The sequence below is a fragment of the Cherax quadricarinatus genome, chromosome 47 (genome assembly GCF_038502225.1).
Source record: "Cherax quadricarinatus isolate ZL_2023a chromosome 47, ASM3850222v1, whole genome shotgun sequence".
NCBI lineage: Eukaryota > Metazoa > Arthropoda > Malacostraca > Decapoda > Parastacidae > Cherax > Cherax quadricarinatus.
In genome coordinates this window covers 22,727,935-22,745,144 of record NC_091338.1, presented here as the reverse complement: position 1 = coordinate 22,745,144, position 17,210 = coordinate 22,727,935, and the positions used below count along the sequence as shown (strand labels likewise).

General features: G+C 39.7%; 1 protein-coding gene across 3 annotated transcripts in view; it reads right to left on the bottom strand.

Annotated features, from left to right (window-relative positions):
* The window catches only part of mre11 (double strand break repair nuclease mre11), a 99,555-nt gene that overhangs the window by 63,397 nt on the left and 18,948 nt on the right, over positions 1 to 17,210 (bottom strand). For all 3 annotated transcript variants that reach the window (XM_070094755.1, XM_070094757.1, XM_070094756.1), the window contains exons 5-7: positions 2,975 to 3,165; positions 1,112 to 1,319; positions 483 to 616 (exon numbers count right to left, since the gene is read on the bottom strand). In XM_070094755.1, coding sequence (XP_069950856.1) covers positions 483 to 616; positions 1,112 to 1,319; positions 2,975 to 3,165 — 533 coding nt within the window. The remainder of the gene's footprint in view (positions 1 to 482; positions 617 to 1,111; positions 1,320 to 2,974; positions 3,166 to 17,210) is intronic.

Here is a 17,210-nt window from a genome sequence, read left to right as displayed (position 1 = left end):
GGAATGTCTGTATTGTTCATTCTGGACTCTATTTTGAAAATGTCATATTTTTTAATTTTCATGAAATTGGCCAAATTGCAAATTTCTGACCACGTTATTGGGTAGTTGAAATTGGTAAATGGGTAGTTTCTTGTACTCAATCGATAGAAAAAATGGAGTTCTAAAGAAATAGCTATGAGTTTGGTCAACTGGAACAATGAAATTAGCTGAAAATAGGGATCAAAGTGGGCGAAATCACTGATTCGTAAATACATGTACCGCCAAGGTCGCTAACTTTGCAAGAGCGTAATTCAGTCAGTTTTCCATAAAATTTCATTCTTTTCATGTTATTACAATTGGGAAAAGATTCTCTATCATTTCATAAGATTTTTTTTTTTTTTATTTGAAACTTTGCGACACCAGGAGACACCTCAGGATTTGGGGTTGCGATAGTCAAGGGGTTAAACCTTTATAATTTTAAAAGAAAACAAATATTTACTTACATCAAATACAAAAGGTCTAACAGTTTGTAGAGGCAGAGCTGTAACCTTAAACTGCTGCTGATGGTTCACCTCCAACAGTGCTACATTCTTGGTAACAGCTTCACCAGCACACAGAGATGTAACCACTGAGCTTCCTGAAATATAACACTGCACACATCTATCAGCTTGTTTTTTACCTTTGTGGGGTGTCTCCCAGCTAGGTTAGGTGCCAGAAGTGTACTGACATCACAATCAATTTACCCGTGGACTGCAACACCCTCGCCCATCATTCAGAGTGCAGACACTGCTTTTCCCGCTTCAGGGACTGAAGCCAAGATAACTGGTTTCCTTGAATCCCTTCATTAATGTTACCTTGCTCAAATTCTACCAGCACATCCATTACAAACTGTCAATGCAAGTGTCAAAGAATAATGTAACTATGGCACACACATTCAATACTAATGTCATTTTGGAAAAAAAAATGAAATTTACCCACACCAGCCATTACTCTCCAAAACTGCAACTTCCCCGCTCATCCATTAGAGTGCAGACACTGTACTTTCTACCTCCAGGATTTATATCAAATGGTAGAGCCACCTAATGATACTAATAATTATGCAAAACTTAACTTGCAAACCACAAAGTCATACCTGGCTGGATGACGTGGAAGGAATCTTCAGCGGAAAGTCGAGGTTCTATGAGGCATTCGTGTTCATGACCCCATATGACCAGATCAAGGAAGGGGTCGAGGAAACTCTCGGGTATGTAATTTGTGAGTCCGTGCTTGGTATGGTTTTGATGCAAGACCATGATATTGAACCAAGCGTCCATCGATTCTTTGGGACGGAGCATTTTGACCTGGAATATTATCATGATTATTCATCATCATCATCATCATCAAGTTTATTCTCTATAATATTGTGTGGTTTACATGTTTTAAAATACTAATTACAGAGAGGGCCACTAGAACAACTAGCATGGCTAGGCATTTCGGGCAGACTTAGATTAATTCTTAACTTTAAAATATTACAAATTATGAGGCAAGTTGGTATTATGGCTAAGTGACTAAATACTAGTTAGTTATTATTATTATTAGAAATGTGTTTCCTTATAACCCTTTTGTGTTGTGGAAAGGCATTTGAATTTAAGTAGAGAAAGAAGAAGTGAACATAGCCCAATTTTTACAATTATCAAAGGGAAATTTGCCTTTGTGATCTGTTTTGTACAGCTGTGAACCCATATTATACATTGGTATTAAAATGCTATAACTGATTCTATAGGTTATCTGTTCTATAGTGCTATATTTTGTTCCATAATGCTGTGATCTCTTCTGTAACACCTCTACAAAAGTGGCTTTTTCAATAAAATAACTCTTGCTGTACTGTACTTACAAATTCCCCCATTTGTGACATTTGTCACACTCATACTCCACATTTATACAATACTGGCTCTTTCAACCCTTTCACTGTCCAGATCCCTGATTTGAAACTTGTCCATACTCTCCAAGAATTTTCAAATAAAATTTTTCTTTTTTCTTATGAGATAATGGAGAATTTTTTCTGAAGGTAATAAAACAAAAAGTATGAAATTTGATGGAAACTGACGAAATTATACTTTCACGAGTTTTGCCGTGTCAGCGATATTTATGCATCAGAGATTTTGCCCACTTTGATTCCTATTTTAGGACTATTACAATGTTCCAGTCAATCAAATTCTTAGCTATTTCACTAGTATGTCTTCCATTTTATTGACTGAGCACAAGAAATCGCCCAATCAACTATTTCAACTACCCAATAAAGTGATCAGAAGTTGGTAATTTGGCCAATTTCACACAATTTTCAAAATATTCCAGTTTCAAAATAAACAATGCAGGGATTCCTGGCATTAAAATAACATTTCCTCTTTTCGTTAGTTATGATCTCAGGCTAAATACATAAATTCCATTTTGATTTTTTATTCACACAAAGAATAGGAGATTTACTGTTATGCAATATTATAAAAACTGTATAAATAATATCAGCACATTCATGAACACATATTAAACCCACAAGTTGGACGTGTATTGGATGAGGGACATGATCTGTTTACTCTTGAATATCGGCAAAAATCGAACATTTATGATGCTTAGTTTTCAATTTCAAGCTATTTTCAGTGCTGAAACCAATCAAAATCATCTCTATTTCTGTAATATATCTTCCATTCTGTCAAATGAGACCATGAAACCATGAATACAATCATAAAAAACATACAAAAATACACCGCAATGTCGCCGTTTTAAACCAAAAACACGGTCACAGTTTTGTTTCTTCTCATTATGCACTGCGTGCTGCAGGATATTTTTTTTATAAGTTGCACACTTACTGTACAGACCCATTCTCTCATAACTAGGCTCAAATTTACCGCACAGCTTATCTGAGTGAGCTGAGCTCGTGCCATAGTACTACATACAGTATTGCCAATAACCTCAAAGCCGTAGTAATACAGCACAGCCAGTGAATTGGTTAAGAACTTACCATATTTGACTTGAAGAGCCTAAAGAGCCTTTCATCTTTAATTGAGGAGAGGCCATAGATAGCTAGCTTAGTACGTCCTTTTTCCAACAGTATTGGAGAAATATTAATCTCCTTTAGATCTGTTGTTCGACCAAAATAATTTATCAGTCCTGCAACTGAAAGCATTTCCAGAGCACAGAACTGGCCAGGACCTGAAAAATGTATATCAATTACATCAATCTGATAACAGGGATACCATAAACTCTTAAGTCAGTATGAACTAAACCCATATGAAACAAGTGGTGATCCATGAAGAGGATCTCAGACAAAAAAAAATACTTTTTTTTTCTCAACAAGTTGGCCATCTCCCACCAAGGCAGGGCGACCCAAAAAGAAAGAAAATCCCCAAAACAAGAACACTTTCATCATCACTGAACACTTTCACCACACTCATACATAATCACTGTTTTTGCAGAGGTGCCCAGAGACAACAGTTTAGAAGCATATATAAAGATACAATATAAAAAGTGATGTGAAATAATATAATAAACTCGCTATAGAATATAATATCAGGGCCCCATTACACATCCCTCGAAAACTGCCAATATCCCAAACCCCTCCTTTAAAGTGCAGGCATTGTACTTCCCATTGCCAGAACTCAAGTCTGGCTATATAAAAATAACAAGTTTCCCTGAATCCTTTCACTAAATATTACCCTGCTCACATTCCAACAGCTCGTCAGGTCCCAAAAACCATTCGTCTCCATTCACTCCTAACATGCTCATGCACGCTTGCTGGAAGTCCACGCCCCTCGCCCACAAAACCAAAAATATACAGTGGTCCCTTGATAATCGTAAGGCTCGATAGTAGTAATTTTTGATAATTGTAATGTTATTTTCATCAAAACATTGGCTCGCGAATCGTCGTTCATCTGGGACGCGTACACATGGATCCGAGCTGCCCCGCCCTCCTTTCCCAGCCAGTGTGCCATTGTTTACAAGTGAGTGATGGTCCCCTCACTCGTTCATATGAAATACAGTGGTCCCTCGCTTTTCGTAGTTCTCGGCAATCGTAAATTTCGCCAATCATAGGGGTATTTTCATATAAACATGGACTCGCTTTTCATAGGTTGACTCGCGAATAGTAGTTCATCCAGGACAGGTATGCATGGTGTGAGCCGGGGCGGCCTCCCTACCCAGCCAGTCTGGCATTGTTTACCAGTGAGTGAAGGTCCCCTCAAGTGCTCCTACGAAATATTTCATAATATTCCACTCGTAATGGCTCCAGGAACGGATTAATTACGAAAAACGAGGGACCACTGTATTTCATAATATTCCATTCATTTTAGTGTTGCAAGTGCTAAATAAGCTACCATGGCTCCAAAGAAAGCTCCTAGTGCCAGGCCTTTGGTAAAGAAGGTCAGAAATAAGATTGAATTCAAGCTTGAAGATGTTGTGAAGTTATTATTGGTGTGGATAAATAAGAAACAATTAGCAGGAGATAGTCTTATGCAGTCGATTATTTGTGAAAAGGCTAGGCAGTTGCATGACGATCTCGTAAAGAATTGCGTGCAACGAGTACTGATATTGGTGAATTTAAGGCCAGCAAAGGCTGGTTTGAGAGATTTTAGAACCATAGTGGCATACACGGTGTGATAAGGCATGGCGAGGCTGCCAGTTCGGACAAAATTGCAGCTGCAAAATTTGTGAGAGAGTTCAAGGAGTACATAAAGGCTGAAGGACTGAAACCTGAGCAAGTGTTCAATTGTGATGAAACAGGCCTCTTTTGGAAGAAAATGCCAAAGAGGACCTACATTACTCAGGAGGAAAAGGGACTGCCAGGACACAAGCCTATGAAAGACAGGCTGACGCTTATGTTCTGTGCTAATGCTAGTGGGGATTGCAAAGTGAAGCCGTTACTAGTGTACCATTCTGAAAATTCCAGAGTGTTCAGAAAAAACAATGCTATGAAGAGTAAATTGTGTGTGTTTTGGAAAGGTAATAATAAGGCATGGGTCACAAGGAAAATTTTCGTCGAGTGGTTCAATGAATTGTTTGGCCCTAGTGTGAAGAATTACCTCCTGGAAAAGAAATTGGATCTCAAGTGCCTCCTGCTAATGGACAATGCACCTGCTCATCCTCCAAACTTGGATGACCTAATTCTGGAGGAGTTTGGGTTAATCACAGTAAAGTTTTTGCCCCCTAATACCACTCCTCTCCTCCAGCCCATGGACCAGCAGGTCATTTCAAACTTCAAAAAACTCTACACCAAAGCAACATTTCAAAAGTGCTTTCATGTGACCTCAGACACACACTTGACCCTAAGAGAGTTTTGGAAAGATCACTTCAGTATCCTCTATTGCATAAGCCTTATAGGTAAGGCTCGGGAGGGAGTGATTACCAGGACTTCGAGCTCTACTTGGAGAAAATTGTGGCCAGATAGTGTCCACAAGAGGGTTTTTTGAAGGGCTTGGGGCTGACCCTGATGAGCCTATGACAGTTGTGAAATCTATTGTGGCATTGGGGAGTTCCATGGGGTTGGATGTGAGTTTGGAGGATGTGGAAGGGTTGGTGGAGGACCACAAAGAAGAGCTAACCACTGAGGAGCTGCAAGAGCTTCAGCAGGAACAGCAACAGACCGCAGCTCAGAATACTGCTGCAGAGGAGGAGGAAGAGAGATGGAAGAAGCTGTTTTCTTCAGAAATTAAGGAGATTTTTGAAATGTGGGATGATATGGAAAGTTTTATGGAGAAACATCACCCTGACAAGGCTGTTGCAAGCCATGTCGGCAACATGTACATGTATGGGGAAAATAGATTCGAAAATCGTCAATTTCAATAATAGTCACACTTCCAGGAATGGATTAATTACGAAAAACGAGGGACCACTGTACATCGTGTAAATAGTTTAGAAAACTGACAAGTTGAAGAATGAGACACTTATGCAGTACAGTGGACCCCCGCTTAACGATCACCTCCCAATGCGACCAATTATGTAAGTGTTTTTATGTAAGCGCGTTTGTACGTGTATGTTTGGGGGTTTGAAATGGACTAATCTACTTCACAATATTCCTTATGGGAAAAAATTCGGTCAGTACTGGCACCTGAACATACTTCTGGAATGAAAAAATATTGTTAACCGGGGGTCCACTGTATTTAAGACTTTATTATGGAAACATTTCACCAGCCAGTGGCTTCTTCAGTCCAATACAGAGAAGAACAGAAATAGATAGGGAGTTGCAGGCAATCAGTCCCTCAACCTGTCTACAGTATATAAGCCATTTCTCTGCACATATGCTGTACTTTTCTCTCAAGATTGATGGACTGAACACATTGACCCCAGGCAGAGGGAATGATTACCTCAAACTCCTCCTCGTCTTCCACTGTTGAGGTGGAAGATGAGGAATTATACTGGAGGAGGAGTTATACTGTTGTTTCAATTCTCTTGCAATGTATAGGTTTGGATCATATATCAGTTAAAGATTAGGAAGTAGAAGTATATATAGAGAGTAAATGATTAAGTTGTACACAAAAAGTAATCTTTATACTTTTTTTTTCAACGAACTGGCCATATCCCACCGAGGCAGGGTGACCCAAAAAGAAAGAAAAAACTTTAAACATCATTCAACACTTTCACCATCATTCAAACATACTCACCGTCTATGCAGAGGCACTCAGATATGATAGTTAAGATGTCACTCCAAATAGCCAATATCTCAAATCCCTACTTTAACCCTTTGACTGTCGCGGCCGTATATATACGTCCTACAAGGTACCGTGTTCGACGTATATATGCTCATAAATTCTAGCGGCTTCAAATCAAGGAGAAAGCTGGTAGGCCCACATGTGAGAGAATGGGGCTGTGTGGTCAGTGTGCACCATATAAAAAAAATCCTGGAGCATGCAGTGCATAATGAGAAAAAAAAACTGACCGTTTTTTTTTTAATTAAAATGCCGACTTTGTGATCTATTAACATATAGTATTTATGGTTGTATTCTCATTTTCTTGGTCTCATTTGACAGAATGGAAAACATATTATAGAAATAGAGGTGATTTTGATTGATTTTACTATAAAAAGAACCTGGAAATGGAGCTCAAATTAGGGGAAATATTTGATTTTTGCAGATGTTCAAAAGTAAACAAATGATGTCATTGTCCAATAAATGTCCAACTAGCCATTCTAATATGCAGTCATGAATGGGTTGATGTTATTTACACAATTATTACAGTATTGCAGTAGTCTGCATAATAGTAAATCTTCTATTTTTTGTTTGAATAAAAATTCAAAATAGAAAGCAAGAGTAATATCAGAGGGGCCTGGAGACATGACTTATGAACAAAGAAAATGTTATTTTAGAGCCAGGACTGTCTGCATTGTTCATTTTGGACCTTATTTTGATATTGTCATATTTTTTAATTTTCGTGAAATTGGCCAAATTGCAAATATCTGACCACGTTATTGGGTAGTTGAAATTGGTAAATGGGCAGTTTCTTGTACTCAATCGATAGAAAAAATGGAGTTCTAAAGAAATAGCTATGAGTTTGGTTGACTGGAACAAGGGAATTAGCTGAAAATAGGGCTCAAAGTGGGCGAAATCGCTAATTTGTAAATATCGCCAAGGTCGCTAACTTCGCGAGAGAGTAATTCTGTCAGTTTTCCATCAAATTTCGTTTTTTTTGGTGTCATTATAATCGGGAAAAGATTCTCTTATCATTTCATAAGAAAAAATAATTTTTGTTTTTTTTTAAATTTTGCGACACCAGGAGATACCTCAGGATTGGGGGTTGCGACAGTCAAGGGGTTAAAGTGCAGGCATTGTATTTCCCACCTCCAGGATTCAAGTCCGGCTAACCAGTTTCCCTGAATCCCTTCACAAAATATTACCCTTCTCACACTCCAACAGCTCATCAGGTCCCAAAAACCACTTGTTTCCATTCACTAGCACGCTCATGCACTCTTGTCTACTTTTAAAAGAAGCCGCAGTTGATAAATTCGCCCATTCATAGCAAAGAGACAGAAAAGTGTTCTAATTTCAAATTAACAGAAGACATACAATATCTATGCAGGAAGCTGTTGCTGTGCTATAATTACACAGTTTTATTTAAATAGGATCCAGTACACATAACTGGCAAGCTCCTGAGAGCAAGAGCCAAGGTAGTTATGATAGAAGAAAGAGATGTAATTTAACAGTGTAACTAAATCTTCAAGACTGAGGTTTCCGACAAGTAAGTTTAGTACTCTAGGCCAAGTGAGACAACTCGAGAGTGGATTTACAATATAAAAATATTTTATTTTTGAAGACTACACAGATCTTGAATTATTTATATCCATAGAGGGAACACTAAACTCATAGGGGTCATACAGTACATGAGGAATAAAAGCAATTAGTTTTGATCCAAGGAAGGGCATGTCCAATTCCCTGCATCAGGAGCTAATCACCAGCATCAAGGAATCTTTCATGAGAGGTTGTAGAAACATTGGGCTCAGAGCATAGAATAATAAGCCCAGTCTTTTAAGCAATCTTACACTATGACAAACATACGATGAAGGTACAACTGTATATGGCTGGGATGTTAACCTAACACTGGAAACCAGATGAAATTCAAATTGGATATAATAAAACCAGATACTACATTATGTGATTTAATAAGTCTTGCACAAGGAATGCCCAAGAACTGTGTGCAAAATAGTCATCCATACACAGTTCCTTTAAAACTGTATTGAAAAATTATACCGCAATTAGAAATGGAAAGGAACACCTAAGAGGCCACCAACACGTGCGGCGAATGCAGTATAAAAAAAAAAGAGAATATACGAAAACTGAGTTAATCTTATAGAAAAATACCTTAACTCTATTTTTTTTCTTTTTTTTTTTTTTAAGAATGAAGCTCAGGTTTATTCCAGTATTTAAGTCAACAGGATTTAAATAGAAAGTAGAAAGTGTCCAAACAACTTTTCCCAGTGCCACTCCATGCACAAATGCTTAAAATGTTGTTTTTAGTAAATTTTTCTTTTTTTAATTTGTTTTTTGGCTGATATTATTGAAACTTTGTCAAAGCATGATGGATATACACTTCTGATAGTAGACAAAAAATGAATGAAATCGGACAATAAATAAAAAAGATGAGGCAAACTAGTTCGGTGGTCCCTAAACAGCCATTGTGCACTTGATCAATATTATGTAAAAGGAAAATTAAATTATAATATCTCTGTACTCTAAATTATACTATAATGAAAGTAGTTTGTTAGATTATGTATTGGTGGATAAAAGGTTATTGGGTAGGCTCCAGGATGCACATGTTTTTAGAGGGGCAACTGATATATCAGATCATTATTTAGTTATAGCTACAGTTAGAGTAAGAGGTAGATGGGACAAGAGGAAGGTGGCAACAACAAGTAGGAGGGAAGCGAAAGTGTATAAACTAAGGGAGGAGGAAGTTCGGGTGAGATATAAGCGACTATTGGCAGAAAGGTGGGCTAGTGCAAAGATGAGTAGTGGGGGGGGTTGAAGAGGGTTGGATGAATTTTAAAAATGCAGTATTAGAATGTGGGGCAGAAGTAAAGAGGAGTGATTGGTGGAATGATGAAGTAAAGGGTGTGATAAAAGAGAAAAAGTTTGCTTATGAAAGGTTTTTACAAAGCAGAAGGGTTATAAGAAGAGCAGAGCATATGGAGAGGAAAAGAAAGGTGAAGAGAGTGGTGAGAGAGTGCAAAAGGAGAGCAGATGATAGAGCGGGAGAGGCACTGTCAAGAAATTTTAATGAAAAGAAGAAAAAATTTTGGAGTGAGTTAAACAAGTTAAGAAAGCCTAGGGAACGTATGGATTTGTCCGTTAAAAACAGAGTAGGGGAGTTAGTAGATGGGGAGAGGGAGGTATTAGGTAGATGGCAAGAATATTTTCAGGAACTTTTAAATGTTGAGGAAGAAAGGGAGGCAGTAATTTCATGCACTGGCCAGGGAGGTATACCATCTTTTAGGAGTGAAGAAGAGCAGAATGTAAGTGTGGGGGAGGTACGTGAGGCATTACGGAGAATGAAAGGGGGTAAAGCAGCTGGAACTGATGGGATCATGACAGAAATGTTAAAAGCAGGGGGGGATAGTGTTTGAGTGGTTGGTATTTTTGTTTAATAAATGTATGAAAGAGGGGAAGGTACCTAGGGATTGGCAGAGAGCATGTATAGTCCCTTTATATAAAGGGAAGGGGGACAAAAGAGATTGTAAAAATTATAGAGGAATATGTTTATTTAAGGTAGTAGGTTGGTAGACAGCAACCACCCAGGGAAGTACTACCGTCCTGCCAGATGACTGTGAAACAAAAACCTGTAATTGTTTTGCATGATGGTAGGATTGCTGGTTTCTTTTTCTGTCTCATAAACACGCTAAGATAACAGGGATATCTTGCTACTCCTACTAACACTTTGGTCACACTTCACAGACACGCACATGCATATATATATATACATACATCTAGGTTTTTCTCCTTTTTCTAAATAGCTCTTGTTCTTTTTTATTTCTTCTATTGTCCATGGGGAAGTGGAAAAGAATCTTTCCTCCGTAAGCCATGCGTGTCGTATGAGGCGACTAAAATGCCGGGAGCAATGGGCTAGTAACCCCTTCTCCTGTATACAATTACTAAAAAAGAGAAGAAGAAAAACTTTATAAAACTGGGTTGCTTAAATGTGCGTGGATGTAGTGCGGATGACAAGAAACAGATGATTGCTGATGTTATGAATGAAAAGAAGTTGGATGTCCTGGCCCTAAGCGAAACAAAGCTGAAGGGGGTAGGAGAGTTTCAGTGGGGGGAAATAAATGGGATTAAATCTGGAGTATCTGAGAGAGTTAGAGCAAAGGAAGGGGTAGCAGTAATGTTAAATGATCAGTTATGGAAGGAGAAAAGAGAATATGAATGTGTAAATTCAAGAATTATGTGGATAAAAGTAAAGGTTGGATGCGAGAAGTGGGTCATAATAAGCGTGTATGCACCTGGAGAAGAGAGGAATGCAGAGGAGAGAGAGAGATTTTGGGAGATGTTAAGTGAATGTATAGGAGCCTTTGAACCAAGTGAGAGAGTAATTGTGGTAGGGGACTTGAATGCTAAAGTAGGAGAAACTTTTAGAGAGGGTGTGGTAGGTAAGTTTGGGGTGCCAGGTGTAAATGATAATGGGAGCCCTTTGATTGAACTTTGTATAGAAAGGGGTTTAGTTATAGGTAATACATATTTTAAGAAAAAGAGGATAAATAAGTATACACGATATGATGTAGGGCGAAATGACAGTAGTTTGTTGGATTATGTATTGGTAGATAAAAGACTGTTGAGTAGACTTCAGGATGTACATGTTTATAGAGGGGCCACAGATATATCAGATCACTTTCTAGTTGTAGCTACACTGAGAGTAAAAGGTAGATGGGATACAAGGAGAATAGAAGCATCAGGGAAGAGAGAGGTGAAGGTTTATAAACTAAAAGAGGAGGCAGTTAGGGTAAGATATAAACAGCTATTGGAGGATAGATGGGCTAATGAGAGCATAGGCAATGGGGTCGAAGAGGTATGGGGTAGGTTTAAAAATGTAGTGTTAGAGTGTTCAGCAGAAGTTTGTGGTTACAGGAAAGTGGGTGCAGGAGGGAAGAGGAGCGATTGGTGGAATGATGATGTAAAGAGAGTAGTAAGGGAGAAAAAGTTAGCATATGAGAAGTTTTTACAAAGTAGAAGTGATGCAAGGAGGGAAGAGTATATGGAGAAAAAGAGAGAGGTTAAGAGAGTGGTGAAGCAATGTAAAAAGAGAGCAAATGAGAGAGTGGGTGAGATGTTATCAACAAATTTTGTTGAAAATAAGAAAAAGTTTTGGAGTGAGATTAACAAGTTAAGAAAGCCTAGAGAACAAATGGATTTGTCAGTTAAAAATAGGAGAGGAGAGTTATTAAATGGAGAGTTAGAGGTATTGGGAAGATGGAAGGAATATTTTGAGGAATTGTTAAATGTTGATGAAGATAGGGAAGCTGTGATTTCGTGTATAGGGCAAGGAGGAATAACATCTTGTAGGAGTGAGGAAGAGCCAGTTGTGAGTGTGGGGGAAGTTCGTGAGGCAGTAGGTAAAATGAAAGGGGGTAAGGCAGCCGGGATTGATGGGATAAAGATAGAAATGTTAAAAGCAGGTGGGGATATAGTTTTGGAGTGGTTGGTGCAATTGTTTAATAAATGTATGGAAGAGGGTAAGGTACCTAGGGATTGGCAGAGAGCATGCATAGTTCCTTTGTATAAAGGCAAAGGGGATAAAAGAGAGTGCAAAAATTATAGGGGGATAAGTCTGTTGAGTGTACCTGGTAAAGTGTATGGTAGAGTTATAATTGAAAGAATTAAGAGTAAGACGGAGAATAGGATAGCAGATGAACAAGGAGGCTTTAGGAAAGGTAGGGGGTGTGTGGACCAGGTGTTTACAGTGAAACATATAAGTGAACAGTATTTAGATAAGGCTAAAGAGGTCTTTGTGGCATTTATGGATTTGGAAAAGGCGTATGACAGGGTGGATAGGGGGGCAATGTGGCAGATGTTGCAAGTGTATGGTGTAGGAGGTAGGTTACTGAAAGCAGTGAAGAGTTTTTACGAGGATAGTGAGGCTCAAGTTAGAGTATGTAGGAAAGAGGGAAATTTTTTCCCAGTAAAAGTAGGCCTTAGACAAGGATGTGTGATGTCACCGTGGTTGTTTAATATATTTATAGATGGGGTTGTAAGAGAAGTAAATGCGAGGGTCTTGGCAAGAGGCGTGGAGTTAAAAGATAAAGAATCACACACAAAGTGGGAGTTGTCACAGCTGCTCTTTGCTGATGACACTGTGCTCTTGGGAGATTCTGAAGAGAAGTTGCAGAGATTGGTGGATGAATTTGGTAGGGTGTGCAAAAGAAGAAAATTAAAGGTGAATACAGGAAAGAGTAAGGTTATGAGGATAACAAAAAGATTAGGTGATGAAAGATTGAATATCAGATTGGAGGGAGAGAGTATGGAGGAGGTGAACGTATTCAGATATTTGGGAGTGGACGTGTCAGCGGATGGGTCTATGAAAGATGAGGTGAATCATAGAATTGATGAGGGAAAAAGAGTGAGTGGTGCACTTAGGAGTCTGTGGAGACAAAGAACTTTGTCCTTGGAGGCAAAGAGGGGAATGTATGAGAGTATAGTTTTACCAACGCTCTTATATGGGTGTGAAGCGTGGGTGATGAATGTTGCAGCGAGGAGAAGGCTGGAGGCAGTGGAGATGTCATGTCTGAGGGCAATGTGTGGTGTGAATATAATGCAGAGAATTCGTAGTTTGGAAGTTAGGAGGAGGTGCGGGATTACCAAAACTGTTGTCCAGAGGGCTGAGGAAGGGTTGTTGAGGTGGTTCGGACATGTAGAGAGAATGGAGCGAAACAGAATGACTTCAAGAGTGTATCAGTCTGTAGTGGAAGGAAGGCGGGGTAGGGGTCGGCCTAGGAAGGGTTGGAGGGAGGGGGTAAAGGAGGTTTTGTGTGCGAGGGGCTTGGACTTCCAGCAGGCATGCTTGAGCGTGTTTGATAGGAGTGAATGGAGACAAATGGTTTTTAATACTTGACGTGCTGTTGGAGTGTGAGCAAAGTAACATTTATGAAGGGATTCAGGGAAACCGGCAGGCCGGACTTGAGTCCTGGAGATGGGAAGTACAGTGCCTGCACTCTGAAGGAGGGGTGTTAATGTTGCAGTTTAAAAACTGTAGTGTAAAGCACCCTTCTGGCAAGACAGTGATGGAGTGAATGATGGTGAAAGTTTTTCTTTTTCGGGCCACCCTGCCTTGGTGGGAATCGGCCGGTGTGATAATAAAAAAAAAAAAATGTTTATTGAGGATAACAGGAAAAGTGTACGGTAGGGTTATTATTGAAAGAATTAGAGGTAAGACAGAATGTAGGATTGCGGATGAACAAGGAGGTTTCAGAGTGGGTAGGGGATGTGTAGATCAAGTGTTTACATTGAAGCATATATGTGAACAGTATTTAGATAAAGGTAGGGAAGTTTTTATTGCATTTATGGATTTAGAAAAGGCATATGATAGAGTGGATAGGGGAGCAATGTGGCAGATGTTGCAAGTATATGGAATAGGTGGTAAGTTACTAAATGCTGTAAAGAGTTTTTATGAGGATAGTGAGGCTCGGTTAGGCTGTGTAGAAGAGAGGGAGACTACTTCCCGGTAAAAGTAGGTCTTAGACAGGGATGTGTAATGTCACCATGGTTGTTTAACCCTTTGACTGTTTCAGGCCCCTCTCTGAAACTGTCATTCTATGTCGCCAAATATTCGAAAAAAAAAAAAAAAAATTTCTTATGAAAATGTTAGGAATATTTTTAGTGGTGTTTTAAGCCTGAAAAAAATTTTTTGCCATCAGTACTTACCAAGATATAGAGCCGCAAAGTTTGCAGAAAGTGACGTGTGTACGGCAACAGCGGCGACTGCCGCCCACCTGGTATTCTTTTATTTACTCTAATTCAAAGGTTTCTTGCATTTTTCAATATTTTTCTGTTCCAGGTAACTTATGTGGCCTGTGAGACCAATGTAAGGTGCATTGTTCAAATATACACTCATTGTTTACAACACAATAACAGAACAAACTTTATCACTATTAGTTTGTGTATACACTTTGTTTTGTATTGTTTGTTTGTGTAAACAATGTTTATTACTATTGTTCCATAATATATATACATATGTACAGTCACTAAACACGTTCCTAGAACTGCTGCAGCTTGTGGGACTCTTTGAAACATGGGTATATGCAGAGGGGCACTTCACACTCCTCACACATAAAACGAGTGTCTCTGCGTGTTTGTGGGCGTTTTGTGGTATGCATACATACATAACACCTCTTCTGAGCATTTTTCTTGGCAGTAGTAGGAGGCAGTTGTATGGGGGAGTGATCACCAGGCCTCAAACGAGATGAAGTCTGTGGGGGCTGGTCTATTGCAGGAGTTGCTCCTTGGTACTTTGCAATTATTTGTCTGATTACTGACAGGCAAAATTCACCATATTTTGGTGTTTTGTTGGTCTTCAACTTGTATATGTTATAAGCATTTAGCATAGAGATATCAACAAGATGGAAAAAAAGTTTTATATACCACTTATAACTCTTGCATACACAGTCTGCAAACCCAATCTGCATGTCACATTTGTCCACTAAGCGCATATTGAGGTTGTAGTCCATGACAGCTGCAGGCTTTAGAATGGGTTCATTGGTCTCTCTGTTGTCCCTGCCATTGGGTACCATTTCGTTTGTGTGAACTGATGTCAACAATGTGACATCACGTTTGTCATGCCACCGAAATGCCATGATGTCATTGGCAGCAAAGGCTTGCACCTCACCTCTGCGAGTGCCAGCGTTGAACCTTGGCATATGTTTACGATTACCACGCACTGTGCCACACACGTCTGTCAAGTTCACTTGCAAGAAATCACTGAGTAAGGGGCTTGTGTACCAGTTATCAGTAAATAACATATGCCCCTTACCAAGATATGGTTCCATCATTGTTCGAACCACATCACCAGAGATACCCAATAACTTCATGGTATCTCTCAAAGTATTACTGCCAGTGTACACAATGATATCCAAAACTAGACCACTTCTGCAATCACACAGTACAAATAGCTTTATACCAAAGCATTTCCTCTTGCTTGGTATATATTGCTTGAATGAGAGTCTTCCTTTGAATAAAATCAAGGACTCATCAATAACAAGCTTCCTGAAGGGATAAAAATACATGCAGCACTTTTGTTTCAGGTACATAAACACATTTCTGATCTTACATAACCTGTTGCTTCTGTCAGGCCTGGTTTTGTCTGAAAAGTGTAACATACGTAACAGTATCAGGAAACGATTGACACCTATAATGTCACTAAAACCTGGAGTTGAAATCAGGCGTTCTGTTGCCCAGTATGTGGTGACAGTGTGCTTATACACATGTGGCATAAGCATTATTGTGGCAAAAAACAGGTACATCTCTGCCACAGTTGTCTCCTTCCACTTGTGTAGCCGTGATTTTGGCGAGAGAATTGTATTTGCCATGGTGTAATCACAGTATGTGTTTGTTTCCCTGACAATGATGTCCATCAGAGGTTCATCGAAGAATAACTCAAAGCAGTCCAGTTCACTGGCATTGTTCCCAAGTGGACAAGATGGCTTTATTCCACTTTGTGTTTCATCAAAGTCATGGGGACTGTGAACAAACTCGTCACCGTCCTGCCAATCCCAGATGCGGTCTGCTGGTGGGGTCTGGATATTGTACTGTGGTTGTGGTTGTGCAGTGTGGTGGTGCAGGTTGTGGGAGTGTGGGGTAGGGTGAGGCTGGTTGTTGTGCTGCGTCAGCAGCGTGGGTAGTAGCGTGGCCCGCTGATGGTGCCACATGGGCAGTGCCACCCTCACTATCACCACCACTGCCTCCTCCCTCACTGTCACCATTCATACCCATCGTTACAATATCGTCATCTTCACTATCAGGTCGTGGTGTAGGGCCACGGGATGTGCTCCCAGAGTTTCTCCTTCCCCTTGGAACAACATATGAAACACTACCAGACCGCATGCTACGTCGTACATACTGCCGCTTCAGTGGGGAATATTCACTCTCACTGTCACTAGAACTGCTTTCAATGACCTTGAAATCACTATCACTGCTATCATTTGGGTGTTGTACACGACCAAATAGTTTCCTCTTTTGTCCTGGTACAGGCGAACGTGAACGTGAACAAGCCGGCACAGCACCAGAGGTGGAAGGTTGTGGGTCATCTGGGTTTTCATCACTAATTACGTTATCCTGGGCACTTTTTCCGGTAACACTCACTTCAAAACCCTGGAATTCACTGTCACTGACATTTTCATCGCTGTTAGAGCTATCACTTGGGAACAAAAGACCTCCAATCCGCCGAGGAGTGAGGAACTTCTTACCGAGAGGCATGGTGAAAATGGACTAACAACATGGCGTTCCCACAATGCACCGCTGGGTCCCAGATTTTTTTCACAGGGTGCACACCGACCACTGAGACCCATTCTCTCTCGTGTAGGCCTACCAGGCCTTTGGCGCTTGATTTGAAGCCGCTAGAATTTGTGAGTATAAATACATCAGAAACATTGGCTCGTAAGACGTATTTATACGTCGGAAACAGTCAAAGGGTTAATATATTTATAGATGGGGTCGTAAAAGAAGTAAATGCTAGGGTGTTCGGGAGAGGGGTGGGATTAAATTATGGGAAATCAAATACAAAATGGGAAT